This window comes from Martes martes (genome assembly GCF_963455335.1).
Source record: "Martes martes genome assembly, chromosome: 8".
NCBI classification, from domain to species: domain Eukaryota; kingdom Metazoa; phylum Chordata; class Mammalia; order Carnivora; family Mustelidae; genus Martes; species Martes martes.
In genome coordinates this window covers 21,340,479-21,356,922 of record NC_137895.1, presented here as the reverse complement: position 1 = coordinate 21,356,922, position 16,444 = coordinate 21,340,479, and the positions used below count along the sequence as shown (strand labels likewise).

The 16,444-nt window shown below is 35.2% G+C and overlaps 1 protein-coding gene across 2 annotated transcripts in view; it reads right to left on the bottom strand.

Annotated features, from left to right (window-relative positions):
- Nucleotides 1-16,444, bottom strand: part of BLTP3B (bridge-like lipid transfer protein family member 3B) — a 104,150-nt gene that overhangs the window by 2,672 nt on the left and 85,034 nt on the right. For both annotated transcript variants that reach the window (XM_080811986.1, XM_080811987.1), the window contains one exon: nucleotides 964-1,157. In XM_080811986.1, the coding sequence (XP_080668112.1) occupies nucleotides 964-1,157 (194 nt within the window). The remainder of the gene's footprint in view (nucleotides 1-963; nucleotides 1,158-16,444) is intronic.

The window sequence follows — 16,444 nt, the reverse complement described above, 5'->3', positions numbered from 1 at the left end:
CCCAGGACCCTGAGATCAGGACCTGAGCTGAAGGCAGAGGCTTAACCCACTGAGCCACCCAGGTGCCCCTCTCAGACTTCTTTTAGTCCCAGCTTAAGAATTCCTGCCTTATAGACCAAGTTGGGTATTTCCCTATATTTCTTCAGTCTCCAGCACAACACTTGATATGGTATGTTATGACCTCAAATACACACCCCCAACTTTCCCACTAGACTTTTGAGTTTCTAGATAGGGATGATATATTGTTCAACTTTACATTCTTAGCTCAAAGCTGACATCCAAAAAATCCTGGTGAACAGATGAATGAACTCATTCTTTGGTTCTACCATAGAGAATTAAAATTCTGCTAGATATTATAATAACAAAAAGAATAGCTCAAATGTTAAAATGTTAACAAATATTAAGAGGAAGGATAAGAAATGACAGTATATTCACAACTATGTTACTCTGCCCTTAACAATAAATATGAAGCATATGTAGCAATATGGAAAAATATTTGTTAAACCATGTTAAGTTAACAAAATATAGTATATATACTAGAATAATAATTGTTTTGAAAGATTATGGAAAAGAGCCTGAGAGGAAAAACTTTTAAAAATATATTGATAGCACTGCAGAAAGTTAGACTGTATTAAAGTTGTTTAAAAATATTTTTCCAATGTTCTGAAATATTACAATACTTTTGCAAAGTTAACAATAAGACGACAAAATAAATATCCTCCAGGAATCTTTTCCAGATTTCAAGAACTAGTACTCTCCTAGACTACAACCTCTGTGAGGACAGACTATCCCAGTCTCACTCAATACTCTTTCTATAGCATCTAACACAGTGCCTAGGCAAACACTCATAAACAAGCACTCAAGAAACACTATTCAAATAAGTAAATAAATAATGTTTTAACTTTTTTGTATCTAATATTTTAATTGCCCAAACTGAATGAGAATAAATTAATTTCCCATTACCTGTTCCCTAGTAAAATCAAAGGAGCATTCAGGAAAGTTAACTGACTGAGAAGGCCAAGGAACCTCTGGACTCGTCTGAGTGGCTTGAGTGACACTGTGTTGTTTCTTCAGATCATACTTTTCACTGGTAAGCAGCAGTGAGTCACTTTTGACTTTTTTTTTCAAATCATTTCCAGTGTTAAGCACCTGAGAATCTGATCAAACAAACAAAATGCTCAGACAACACTGTAAAATATATGATAAATACTAAGTTCTATTGTTAAAAAGTACTTTTAAAAATATATCTCTGTTAGTATGAAGAATTATTAAACAGAAAAGCAATAAAGTCAATAAACAAAAAACCTTGTTTATTGAAAAGATAAACAAAGTCAACAAAAGTTTAAACTGACAAAAAAAAAACAAAAGAAGTTACCAGAATCAGAAATTATAAAGGTTACATTACTATCAATCTTACAGAAATAAAAATGACTTGAAGAAATACTATGAACAATTGTACGTCAATAAATTAGATAACTTACATGAAACAGAATAATTACCAAACTACCAAAATGGACTCAAAAAGAAATGGACAATGCAAATACACACATAGCAAATAAAGAGGTTGAAATAAGAATCAAAAAAACTAACCACAAAGAAAAGTCCAGGCCCAGGGGGCTTCAATGGTGAATTATCCAAAGGTTTAAATAACAATTAATTATAAATCTTTACAAACTTTTCTAAAAATTGAGGAGGAGCATTTCTGAATTCATTATGTGAAGCCAGACAAAGAAACCACAAGAAAACTAAAATCAATATCCTTATAAATGTGAACATAAAAATCCTCAACAAAATATTAGCAAACTGAACCCAGCAATGTATATAAAAAATTATATATCATGGTCAAGTGAAATTTATCCCAGGAACGTAAGAGTAATTTAATATCCAAAAGTCAATTAATGTAACACATCACATCAATACAATAAAACAAAAGCCACATGATCATCTCAATAGATGCAAAAAAAATTTGATAAAATCAACACTTTCCTATGATAAAAACACTCTGTAGACTAGGAACAGAAGGAAACTTCCTCAACTTGATACAGAGCATCTACAAAAAATCCATAGTTAATACCATACTTAATGGTAAGAAACTGAATGTTTTCCCACTGAGATCAGGAATAAGACAAAGATATTTGTTCTCAACATTTTTACTCAACCTTGTCCCAGAGGTTCTAGCCAATGCAATTAGGCAAACAAAGTAAAAGGAATCCTGATTAGAAAAGATAAAATGAAACTATCTTTATTCACAGATGACATGATCTTGTATATAAAAAAAAACAAAACAAAAAAAACCTGAAGAGTCCACTAAAAAACTCTTAGAACTAACAAATGATTTCAGATTTCCTTGCAGGATATAAGGTCAATATACAAAAATCAACTGTTAATTTTAAATACTTGCAATAAACAATCAAAACTGAAATTAAGAAAGCAATTTATTTAAAATGCCATCAAAAGGAATAAAATACTTAAAAATAAATTTAACAAAAGAAAGTATAAAATTTATGCTCAGAAAACTACAAGTTTTCAGTAGTCTCTTTGACATCAGCCATAGCAATGTTTTTCTAGATATGTCTTCTGAGGCAAGGGAAACAAAAGCAAAAATAAACTACTGGGACTACATCAAAATAAAAAGTTTCTGTACAGCAAAGGAAACAATCAACAAAACTAAAAGGCATCCTTTTAGGGAATGGGAAAAGATTTATTTATTTACTTATTATTTATTTATTTATTTATTTGAGAGAGAGCAAGCAAGTGTATGAGCGGGGGGAGGGAGGGCAGCAGGGGCAGAGGGAGAGGGAGAGAGAATGTCAAGCAGACTCTGCACTGAGGATGGAGCCAGAGGTGGGGCTTGATCTCACAACTCTGAGATCACGACCTGAGCTGAAACCAAAAGTAGGACACTTAGCCAACTGTGCTACCTAGGTACCCTTAGGAGAAGATATTTGCAAATGACATTGCCGATAAAGGGTTAGTATCCAAAATATATAAAGAAGTGATACAACCCAACACCCCAAATCCAAATAATCCAATGAAGAAATGGCAGAAGAAATGAACTGAACAGACATTTCTCCAAAGAAGACATCCAGATGGCCAAGAGACACGTGAAAAGATGCCCAACATCACTCATCATTATCATGGAAATGCAAACCAAAACTATAGTGAGATAATCACCTCATACCTGTCAGAATGGCTAAAATCAAACACACAAGAAACAGTAAGTGTTGAGGATGTAGAGAAAAAGAAACACTGTACACTGATGGAGATAATGCAAACTGGTGCAGCCAATGTGGAAAACAGTATGGAAGTTTCTCAAAAAGTTAAAAATAGAACTAGCCTTTGACCCAGTAATCACAGTACTGGGTATTTACCCCCCAAAATACAGAAACACTAATTCAAAGGGGTACATGCACTACTAATAAGTTTATTGAAATATTATTTACAACAGCCAAACTATGGAAGCAGCCCAAATGTCCATGGATACGTGAAAGGATAAAGAAGATGTGGTCTATACTACAATGGAATATTATTAGCAATAAAAAAGAACGAAATCTTGCCATTTGCAACGACATGGCTAGAGCTAGACAGTATAATGCTCAACAAATAAGTCACTCAAAGACAAATGCCATACAATCTCACACATATGTGGAATTTAAGAAACAAAACAAATGAGCAAAGAAAAAAAGAGAGATAGACAAACCAAGAAACAAACTCTTGAGTGTAGAGAACAAACTGATGGTTACCACAGGAGAGGTGGGTGGGGGGATGGGTGAAATAGGTGATGGGGCTTCAAGAATACACTTATCATAGTAAAAAAAAAAACAAACCCAAAACTATAATGATAAACACTTCATACACACAAGATACCTATAATCAAAAAGTCATTTAATAATGACTGTTGGCAAACAAGTGAAGTTGGAACCCTCAAACATTGGTAAATATGCAGAATGATGCAGCCACTTTGGAAAACAGTCTGGCAATTCCTCAGATGATTAAAAATTTACCATATGTCCCAATAATTCTATTCTTAGATATATACACAAGAGAAACAAACTTATACAAACATTTTATAATTCATAATAGCCAAAAAGCAGAAATGACCCAAATGTTCATCAAGCAATGGCTGGATAAACAAAATGTAGTATGCCCCATATAACAAATACTATATTATTTGGCCATACAAAGGAATGAAATACTAATATATGCAACAACACTAATGAATTTTGAAAATATCAAGAAAAAGAAGTCACAAAAGACAATAATACTGTATGATTTCACCTTTTTTTTTTTAAGATTTTATTTATTTATTAGACAGACAGAGATCACAAGTAGGCAAAGAGGCGGTGGGGGAAGCAGGCTCCCTGCTGAGCAGAGAGCCCGATCCGGGGCTCGATCCCAAGACCCTGAGATCATGACCTGAGCTGAGGGCAGAGGCTTTAACCCACTGAGCCACCCAGGCACCCCTGATTTCACTTTTATGAGGTATCCAGGATAGGCAAATCTTTTGAGATGAAAAGTAAAGTAGTGTCTGCCTACGGCCAGAGAAGGATTAGGGAGAGACTGCTGGTAGGGATGGGGTTTTTTTTAGGGTGAAGAAAATGTTCTAAAACTGTGGTGATGATTGTACCATTTGTGAGCATACTAAATACCACTGAGTTACGTATTTTAATTGGATGATTGGTATGGTATGTGAATTAAATCTCAGAAATGTTTTTATTAAAAAATAATTATAAAACACAAAGCAGTGAACATCTTCACACACGAACGTATTTTCTTACTTTTTGGATTACACATAGAGCACTTTGGTTGCCAGGGAATAGAAGCCCAACTCAAAACTTGCTTTTAAAAAAGAAAATGCACCTAAAACTAATGTAACATTATGTGTCACCTCTGCTTCAATTAAAAAAAAAAAGTTTTAAATAAAAAAGGAAGAATATTTGACGTGAACTTGACTTGAAGTGATGGTGCTTCAGTCATGGCTGGATACTGGGGTTCATAAAATGTCTTCAGGACTGTCATTTTAGGAACCTATTTCTCAAGTCCACGTTTCTTTTCCTTTGTGTTGGACCAGTTACATGATGGCAAAGGTGGTTACCGGTGACCCCCAAATAAGTAAGTTCTACAGCCTGTGACCCTTTCTCTCTCACTGTCCTTATCAATTCATGAAGAAGACTCAACACTTGGGTCACAGTCAACTCATGTCACTATGTCCCAAAGGCTGAAGTCTTTTGATTGGTCAAGCTATACCATATTCCCACTTTTGTGATAGGGTCACATGATTGTCAGTCCACCAAAATAACATGAAATGAGAGAATGACAGTTTGCCAAATCAAATTATATTGAGTGGACTAAAGAGAAGTATCTGCTTAACATAGTATTCTCCTTTAAAAGATTCCAAGAAGTGGATAGTTAAAGTAAAAAAACAAACATTTTTTAAAGCTTATGTTCATATTGCCAAATTACCCTCCATGAAGATTCTCTCAATTTTACCCCTATTCTGTATATATATATAAAATGGAATAGTTCTATCTACATGGTTAAGTGCCATCAAGTTCAGTTTTGGCCTGTTCTTGGCTTCATTTTACAGTGGTCTCAAATCACAAACTATTTTTTATAATATTGTCTTGTATCGATTATGTTTTTAGTAGTATAAGTAGAAAAAAAACTACAAAAACTGTTGTACTGGTTCAGACTAGCAGACCATTCAGCTTGGTGTTGACTATAAGAGAAACCTAAACACTATGCCATGGGAAAGCCAAGTTCTCCAGTCTCTCAACCATAAAAAACTAATAATTTAGTAATTTATAACATACTTTCATTCTCAAACTTTTAAAGGAACAAAACTTCTTTTAAATGAAATCTGACCTAGAATGCTAATATAAACTAAAGATAAGAGCAGGGTTACACATGAGAGACTATGGCCTCTGAAAAACAATCTGAGGGTTTTGAAGGGGTGGAGGGGTGGGAGGTTGGGGGAGCCAGGTGGTGGGTATTATGGAGGGCACGTATGGAGGGCATTATTCAAATATTAATCATTAATAATACCACAGTAGGTATTAATAAATATTTGACTTTAAATACAGACTTTACTAGTTATCTGTTTATTCCAATAGAAGATTTCTATTCATTTTTCTTCTCTGGTCATACAGACTCTTCAGAGTTTAGGTTTTACACAATTCACCGGTTTAATAACCTTCCCAGTTAGGAACCATTACAGCAATAATTTTAGGAAAGTGAATGGCAGAGTTGCTTATCACAGACCTTTAAATGTACAGCACAACTCCCCTACAGCATTCTGATAAAATCTAGTAATCCCTTCCTCACAATCCTTTTGGTTGAGAATCAGTGCCATAATAGCCATTGCTCCCGATGGGAGTATGCCAGGCCCCACCTGTACCTGGTTGGAAAAATGTTGTGAGCCAGTATACTACTATTAAAAGTAATTAATAATACCATATATACATGGCATGGTATATATATACATACACCATATACATATATACACTCACCAACAAATATTTTCTTTTTCTCTTATTAGTAGTCTTATTAATATCTACCTAATTAGTCATATTCCACTAGAACAAGAAATAAACTGTAGTTTAGTGTTGTAATTTTTTGAAAAATTACTGTAAGTTTCTCTAATTTAAAGTGGTTATTTAAAAACTGCTAATTGTATTTAAGAATGTCCCAAGAAAGTGTGAAGTACTATGATAAGCAGCAAAATAGGTATGAAAGTACTTATTCCTTTATGATTGACCTTATTTAATCACCTTAGAGCAGCTGCTAGTATACCTCAGAATAAACTGAAAGAACAGGAAGAAATGAAGAAAAATATTAGGTAAGCTGCCGTTACGTTATCACAGCAACAAACATTTACAACTAATTTTGAAATAGCTACCAATAAGATTATTTTCAATTCTCTTCCTTGCTAAATACATCTGCTCCAGGGGAGGAAAAAAACCAGCAGAGCTTACCATTTCTTAAAGAGCTGTTTGAGAAAGTCAGGCCATTCAAATCATCCCCCAATGCCCTTATAACTTCTAAGCAGCACATAAAATTGTTAATAGTGATTTATTATGTCTGATGTATTAGTTTAAGTCATATTTATAATACATTACCATACTAGCTATATGGGTGATATACTAAGCTATGTGTTATATTATATACTTCATGAACTGAAGATTAATGCAATTAATTTCCACATCATAAGAAAAATAACGTAACATCAGTCATCAAATATTAACAATCTGCTTCATGACATTGCTTTTAGGAACACATTAAAATAAAATATGAGACACTTTATACAAAAACAATGCATATCTGCTTAGTTTTAAAATATGCTCTTTCCAGTGCCAATGGAAAACAACTTTAAAATAAATTATCTTGGATTTTGTACAATGCTAATATCTTGAATAACACATCATCATCAATAAGTTAATAATAATCAAGTTAATAATAATCAATAAGTTATAATAAGTTAATAAGTTAATAATAATCAAGTTAATAATCAAGTTAATAATAATTATAATTATAATTATAATAATAAGTTGATAATAACCATCCCAATAAGTTTCTGAAAGGTATATCTACAATAATTTACATGTATGAGAGCTGCTGTTTAAATTCATATAGTATTCTGAGTCTTGATATTTTGATGCCTGAGTTCTCACACTTTGAGTTTTTTAAAAAATCTAGGATATGCCTTTTCTTCTAACATGTCACTACCTCAACTGCTTTCCTGAAAAGACCCAAATAAGCGTCAATTTAAAGACATAAGAAAAAAATATTTATAAAATATAATACATTTAGTAAAGATCAGCTTCTAGTTTTCCAAAATGTAGAAATGAGCTAAATATATGTGAGACAGGACATAATGAAAAAATAAAAAGATATTATCTTGCCTTCATTAGGGTAGACTAATAATTCAGATGATTTTTTTTGAAACTCATACAACTTTTTTTTAATAATTTTTTATTTTTTTATAAACATATAATGTATCATTAGCCCTAGGGGTACAGGTCTGTGAATTGCCAGGTTTACACACTTCACAGCACTCACTATAGCACATACCCTCCCCAAAGTCCATAACCCAACCACTGTCTCCCTACCCCCCTCCCCCCATCAACCCTAAGTTTGTTTTGTGAGATTAAGAGTCTCTTATGGTTTGTCTCCCTCCCGATCCCATCTTGTTTCATTTATTCTTTTCCTACCCTCCAAACCCCCCACGTTGCATCTCCACTTCCTCATATCAGGGGGATCATATGACAGTTGTCTTTCTCCGATTAACTTATTTCGCTAAGCATAACACCCTCTAGTTCCATCCACGTCATCGCAAATGGCAAGATTTCATTTCTTTTGATGGCTGCATAGTATTCCAATGTGTGTGTGTGTGTGTGTGTTTGTGTGTACACACACACACACACCCACCACATCTTCTTTATCCATTCATCTGTTGATGGACATCTAGGTTCTTTCCATAGTTTGGCTATTGTGGACATTGTTGCTATAAACATTCGGGTGCATGTGCCTCTTCGGATCACTACATTTGTATCTTTAGAGTAAATACCCAGTAGTGCAATTGCTGGGTCGTAGGGTGGCTCTATTTTCAACTCTTTGAGGAACCTCCATGCTGTTTTCCAGAGTGGTTGCACCACCTTGCATTCCCACCAACAGTGTAGGAGGGTTCCCCTTTCTCCGCATCCTCCCCAGCACCTGACATTTCCTGACTTGTTAATTTCAGGCATTCTGACTGGTGTGAGATGGTATCTCACTGTGGTTTTGATTTGTATTTCCCTGATGCCAAGTGAACACACAACTTTTTAAAAGACAAATGCAAACAGAATTTCCATACCAAAATGATCTTCATGCAAATATATATCTTTGCCTGATCAGTGATTTGCTTTTGCCTTTAACTAATGCATTAAAATACAGTATGCAATTGGCAAAATATATACCTAACTGTAAAACATAGATAAGAAATGAAGGGGGAAACACTCAAGGTGGAGAAATTTCAAAGCACCTAGATTTCTTCTCTTTGTTTAATTGAAAAAAAAAAATCTTTTTTAAGTGAACTCTACATCCAACATGGGGCTTGAACTTACAACCCCAAGATCAAGAGTCACATAAAACACCTAGATCTCTAAATTAGTTTTTATTCATCAAATTGATACTTAATTCTATTTCTCCAATATGTGTGTGCAAGTGCATTTTTCCAGGTATTACAAACCTCTTATATACAACAATATTGTGTTTGTTTTCTTTAGCAAACAGTAATTATTTGGTAAGTTAGATTCTGCATTTAGGGATGGCAGAAATACCAAGAATCAATCTTGAATTTTGGAGTGGGGAAGCCTTAGAAATAATCTAATCTAACTCCATTGCCAATAATTCCCCAAGAACTATTTCAAGGATGTCTTAAAATCTATTAATTTATCATTATTTAATATAATATTAAAATCAATATTTATTTTCTGCTACTCTTTCGTGTTAATGACAAACCCAATTTCATTGAAAGGAGAGAAATGGTCTGCATGTTGTTGTATTTCCTTGAGATTCAATAAATAGAAGTTCCATAGGCACTTAAAGTTTCCTGTTTTTGAACCCAAATACTACTCATATAGACACATGCACATATACATGTATAAACACATATATACATAAAATTAAAGCTGTTAAACATGTTATTCAAATTCCCCATAACTGATTTTTATGTACTTATTTCTTAAATATTTTTAAATGTACTCTGAAGAATGTTAAATTTTCTCAATAAAATTATAGTATCTTAAGATATGATTCCAAACAGGTTTGCTCTATATTTTTCAATTATGTTGTTAGATGGATCAAGGTTTATGAATGGCGTGTGTTTTCGGAGGTCTTTTATCAATATGAAATCTTTCTTTGGGGCCAACACCTTTAAGAGGCACTTCACCAAAGAAAATACACAGATGGCAAATAAGCATATGAAAAGGTGCTCTACATCATATGCCATCAGGGAAATGCAAATTAAAACAACTTACCACTAAACAATGATTTAGAATGGCCAAAATCCAGAACACACAACAAATGCTAGAGAGGATGTGGAGCAATAAGAACTCTCATTCACTGCTGGTGTGAATATGAAATGATACAGCCACTTTCTTACAAAACTAAACATACTCTTATCATAAGACCCAGCAATCACATTCCTTGGTATTTACACAAAGGAGCTGAAAACGTCCACAAAAAAACCTGCACATGGATGTGTATAGTAGTTTTATTTACAACTACCTAAAACTAGAAGAAACCTCAATGTTCCTGCATAGGTGAATGGATAAATAAACACATACAATTACTCATCTCTAAAAAGAAATCAGCTATTAAGCCTTGAAAAAAAATGGAGGAATCTTTAATGCATATTACTAAATGAAAAAAGCCAATCTAGGAAGGCTACATAACAGATGATTCCAAGTATATGACATTCTGGAGAAAGTAAAACTACGAAGACAGTAATAACACTGGGGCTGGGGTGGGGAGGGAGGATAAACAAGCAGAGTACAGAGGATTTTCAGGGCAGTGAAACTATTCTGTACGTTACTATACTGGTGGATATATATCACTATACGTTTATCCAAAATTACAAACAATGTATATAACACCAAGAATGTCTGTAATGTAAACTACAGACTTTGAGTGATGATGTATCAATCAATCGTAACGCAAGTAACTCAGGTGGGAGGCTATGCATCTGTGGGGGCAGCAGGTATACAGGAAATCTCTATACTGTTCACTCAGTTTTGCTATAAATCTAGAAATGCTCTAAAAAATAAACTCTAATAAACACCTCTCTGTCCCATTCTCTACTTTTAGTTTTAAATTTAATGTTATCTAACACTCATTTCCTTTTTCTTAGCCTTTGGTATATATTTTTTTCCACCACCTATTTTCAGTGCTTTTGTCATTTTATTTAGAAGGACTATCTTCTTGCCAAACATACCTGGAATTTTTTCCCCTAACACTATCTTAGTGCCTCTGTATTTTAACAAAGGAATTTAAACCATTCAAATTTACTCCACTGACTTCATTGCTATATTCTAATTTAATGTTTTCTACTTACCATGCTTCCTTCTTATTCCATTTTTAATTTTCTGCCTTTTGTTAGATATTTTTTTAAGACTTACTTATTTGAGAGAGATAGAGTAAGTGAGAGAGAGCACAAGAAGGGGTAAGGGCAGAGGAAGAGGGAAGACCCCCCACCTCTGAGCAGGGAGCCTAACATGGGGCTCAATCCCAGGACCCTGGGATAATGACCTGAGCTGAAGGCAGATGCTCAACCGACTGAACCACCCAGACACCCCATGCCTTTTGTTTAGATTAACAGGATATTTTCATCCAGGTTTTTCCCCAGTCATAACGGCTTAAAGATTATTCATTATTTTTGGTCATCTAAGGTTATATATACAGTATCAGCACGTATTATTTAAACTTTGTTCTTTTAAAGTCTAGTGTGACTTCCCCTTTACAAGGACAAAAACTTAAAAAAAAAAAAGCACAATTTTATTTCCCTATTTCTCTTCCTTTTCCCCCCATTGCAACTTCTCATACACAGGTCATTTATAATTTTGGTTACAAAATACTGATTTTCCTTATACATGAACAAATATTCAGACAATTCCAAGTTTTACTAGTTTCTTTACTTATTGCTGTTGCTTATTATTTTTTCATTTTATTTATTTATTTTTAAGATTTTATTTATTTGACACAGAGAGATCACAAGTAGGCAGAAAGAGAGAGAGAGAAGCAGGCCCCCTGCTGAGCAGAGAGCCTGATGCAGGACTCAATCCCAGGACCCTGAGATCATGACCTGAGCCGAAGGCATAGGCTTAACCTACTGAGCCACCCAGGTACGCTAAATTTTTCATTTTAACTAAGCAATTCTTTCCATTAAAAAAAAAATTTGTCCTTGGGCAAAGGGGGTGGCTCAGATGGTTAAGCATCTGCCTTCGGCTCAGGTCATGATCCTGGGGTCCTGGGATTGAGTCCCAGGGAGCCTGCTTCTCCCTCTGCTTCTCTCTGTCTCTCATGAATAAATCTTTAAAAATAAAAAATTAAAAAATTCTCCTTATTTTTGCCTTTAAAAGTTAAGGTTCATATTATTTTCCCATAGAACTTTGAAGATATTACTTAACTGTCTTCTAGCATCCAGTGTTATCAATGGAGAGTCTGATGCAAATAAATCTGATTTCATTCTTTTTCTTTTTCTCTCTAGAGGATCTTAAGATTTTTCTCTTTAACCTCATCATTATGAAATGTCACCAATACGCCTAAGTAAGAGTTGTTTTTTATTCACTTTGCTTTGCACTTAGTTGGCTCTATCAATTTGAAGGCTTGTTTCTTCCTTCAAATTTGGGACATTTCATTACTTCTTTGATGACGTTTTCTATTTCTTTTTATCCTGTTCTCTCTTTCTGGAACTCTTGATAAATGCTAAAATTTCTGGCTCTATCCTTCGTGTGTGTGTGTGTGTGTGTGTGTGTGTGTGTGTGTCTGTGTCTGTGTGCGTGTATGTGGCCTCTTGAACACCACAGGTCAAAAAAAGTTACGTTCAGGACACCTGGTTGGCTCAACTCCTTAAGTGTCCGTCTTCCGCTTAGGTCATGGTCCCAGGATCCTGGCATCAAGTCCTGCATAGGGCTCCTTGCTCAGCAGGGAGCCTCCTTCTCCCTCTGCCTGCTGCTCCCTCTGTTTGTGCTCACATGCACTCTCTCTCTCCCCCCGATAAATGAATGAAAGAATGAATGAATATATAAATAAATAAGTACATCCTTAAGGGAAAAAAAAAGCTGTTTCTCCTACTAAATGCCCTCCCACCCTAACCATACACCTCAGCATCTTTACAGGTTCCTTTCCCCTAGACTTCTTTCTCTGTTCCCATGGCACACTGAACAGTGTTTTGCTAGAACTACAGACTCTGCAGCCCTTTTGCCTCTCTACTTTCCTTTCACTCTTTCCCTATTGTTTGTCTTTCTTAATGGTTATCTCAGTGTTTTTACCATACTTTTAAAGCTTGTTTTTGCTCCCCCCCTTTTTAGAATATATTTTGTTCAGTCTTCTATATCGGTGCTATCCAAACAGCAACCATTTAACAACGTGTGACTATTAAAATTTAAATTGAGGGCACCTGGGTGGCTCAGGGGGTTAAAGCCTCTGCCTTTGGCTCAGGTCATGAACCCAGGGTCCTGGGATTGAACCCCGCATCAGGCTCTCTGCTCAGCAGGAAGCCGGCTTTCTCCTCTCTCTCTCTCTCTCTCTCTCTCTCTCTGCCTGCCTCTCTGCCTACTTGTGAACTCTGTCCGTGAAATAAATAAATAAATCTTAAAAAAAAAGATTTAAATTGAATAAATATTAAATAAAATTCAAATCTAGTTCCTTAGTGGCACTGGACACATTTCAAGTGCTCAACAGCCACTTCATTATAGATTACAGAGCATTTCCATGAGCATGAAGTTACACTGGACATTGTGGTTCTAGACAACTTATTTAACCTTAAGCTGTGCCCATTGTTTTTAATCTGTCTTTATTCACCCAGTCATTAAACAAGTATGTTTTTTTAAAGATCTACTAGGTAAGACAGTATTTTAGCAGATAGGGATAGCAATGTACCAAATGAATTCTTGCTCTCATATAACTTACATTCCACTCAATAAATAAGAAAGAATATAGTATATCAAAAGGTTCTAAGCATTCACTGAGAATAATAAAACAGGCTTAGGAAGAAAAGGAGCTGTTGAGGATGGGAGAAGGATGGATGGACAAAAATCTCTAAAAGGGGAGATTTGATTAGAGACCTGCCAAAAGTAATGAAGCGAGGCATGGGGATATTTGAGGAAAGTGAATTCCAAGCAAAAGCAGTAGCAAATAAAAATGCCGAGACAGGAGTATGCCTCTGACAGGAGGCCAGAGTGAATGGTGCAAAGAGGGAGAATAGCAGGAAATAAGGACAAAAAAGGAAACAACAACATCATGACGGACTTCATAAGCCCCGGGAAGGACCTTGGTAATTTTAATTGGCTTGAAAAAGGAATCCAGTGGAGGGTCATTAGCTGGGAAGTTATTTGATATAAATTACATTTTTAAAATGGCACTCTGGTTGATGAGTGGACAATAGTGTAGGGAAACAGAGGCAGAAGGCACACACTTAGGAATTAATTATAGTAATTCAAGCAGATTTGAAAGTGCTAGTGTTATAGATGGTGGGAAAGGTCCAACTCTGGTTATCTCTTAAAGATAGAGCTGGTGGGTTTCAGGTGAGTTATTACTTTTTTATTTCAAAGACAAGACAATTCTCTTTAACTGGTTATTTTCCATAGAGCTTGTTCTTATTTTATGAACTCAAAATCCTATCATGTCTCTGTAAAACTCTCCATTTTTCTTTAGCAACAACTGTATTACTCATTTATTTTTTGTCTCTTACTGATTTTTGAAGTAGGCATTTTGTCATTTCAGCCATCCAACATCAGAATCCCTTGCTGTATTTGAAGAATCTGCTTCCTTCAATAAATATTAGAAAATACTACCAAAATGTCCAGATCCTTTCCATGTATGTGACCCAACTACTGCCAATCAAACTGTACTCATCCTAGCTTTCCCTAAGATACTAAAGAAGGAAAGGAAGAAAACTTTTTCTGGGGACAGCAGCAGTGACAGAAGAGGCAAGGTCAAGTTCCTAAGTAAAAAAGCTCAAAAACTGCTGGCTGCAGCAGCTGCAGTAAAGCTGAATTTACTCAAAAATAGTGACAGTAGTGCAAAATGTAAAATCAACTGTCCAGTGTCAGGCAGCAGTGTTTCCCATCACACCAGATTACACTGTACAGTGGTTTGGCGGCATGGATCTGGAAGGTAAACCTTGAGCCTGGTTCCCCAGATCTCCCATGACTCTAAAATATATATTTAAGAGCTTTGTTAAAAAATAATTCACATAAAAAAATAATCCACATGGACCATTTATCCATTTAGAATGCGTGACCCATAGGTTTTTAGTATGCTTACCAACGGTTAACACCATCACCATGATCAATTTTAGAACTTTCTTTAAAAAGATTTATTTATTTATTTGAGAGAGAGAGAAAGAAAGTGAACAAGCAGGGAGAGGGACAGAAGGAGCAGACTTCCCGCTAAGCAGGGAGCCCAACACAGGGATACATCCCAAGATTCTGAGATCAAGACCTGAGCCAAAGGCAGACAGCCAACTGAACCCCCCAGGTGGCCAGAACATTTTCATCACCCTCAAAATCCACCTTACCTATTAGCAATCTCTCCCCATTCCTTTCCATCCTACCCACCAGCCCTAGGCAACCACTAACTTACTTTCTGTCTTTATAGATTTGCCTCCTCTGGGCATTTCATGTAAATGGAATCATATAATATGTGGTCTTTCATGAATGGCTTCCTTCATTTAGCAAAATGTTTTCAAAGCTTCCATGTTGTAACATGTATTAGTACTTTATTCTTTTTATTGCTGAACAAATAATCCATTATATGGATATATCACATTTTCCTTCGCCATTCATAGCATGATACCTAGGTTGTTTCCACTTCTGGGCTATTTATTATGAATACTGTCCTTGTCAACATCAACATTTGTGTACAAGTTTTTGAGTGGACCTCTGTTTTTACTTCTCTTGAGTGTAATTGCTGGGTCATAAGTAATGGTTTAACTTTCTAAGTTACTGCCAAATCATTTCCCAAGCACCCACACCATTTTACAAGCCCAGCAATGTAGGAGGGTTCCAATTTCTGCACATCCTCCCACCACTTGTTATCATCTTTCTGATTAGTCATCTTAGTGGGTTTGAAGTGTTATCTCATTGTGGTTTTGATTTACATTTCTATAATGGCTAATGATGTCAAGCATTTTTTCATGTGCTTTTGGCCAGCCATTTTTATATATTCATCAGGGAATTATCTGTTCAAATCTTTGCCTATTTTAAAATTGGGTTATCTTTTTCAGTTTCTGTTCATTTGTTTATCAAGGAACATTTAATAACAATGTAGATAACATATACTTACCTAACACAGTATTTTTTTTTATCACTGAAGCTTAAGCAAAACATCCTGTTCACTGGGTAAAAAGGGCCTGCTTAATGTGTGTACACTGCAGTGCAATATAAAAAATACAAACTAATTATAATTTCAGAACTTCAGAATTTGAGTGTCAGCATTCCCTTTTTTTCACATGGGAAAAGAAAATACTTTTGAAAATTATTTGAGGGGCACCTGGTGGCTCAGCTGGTTCAGCAGCTGCCTTCAGCTCAGGTCATGATCCTGGAGACCCAGGATCAAGCCTCTCATTGGGCTCCCTGCTCAGCAGGGAGTCTGCTTCACCCTCTGCCCCTCACCTTGCTTTTACTCTCTCTCAAATAAATTTTTAAAAATCTTAAAAAAGAAAAGGAAGAAAGAAAATCACTTG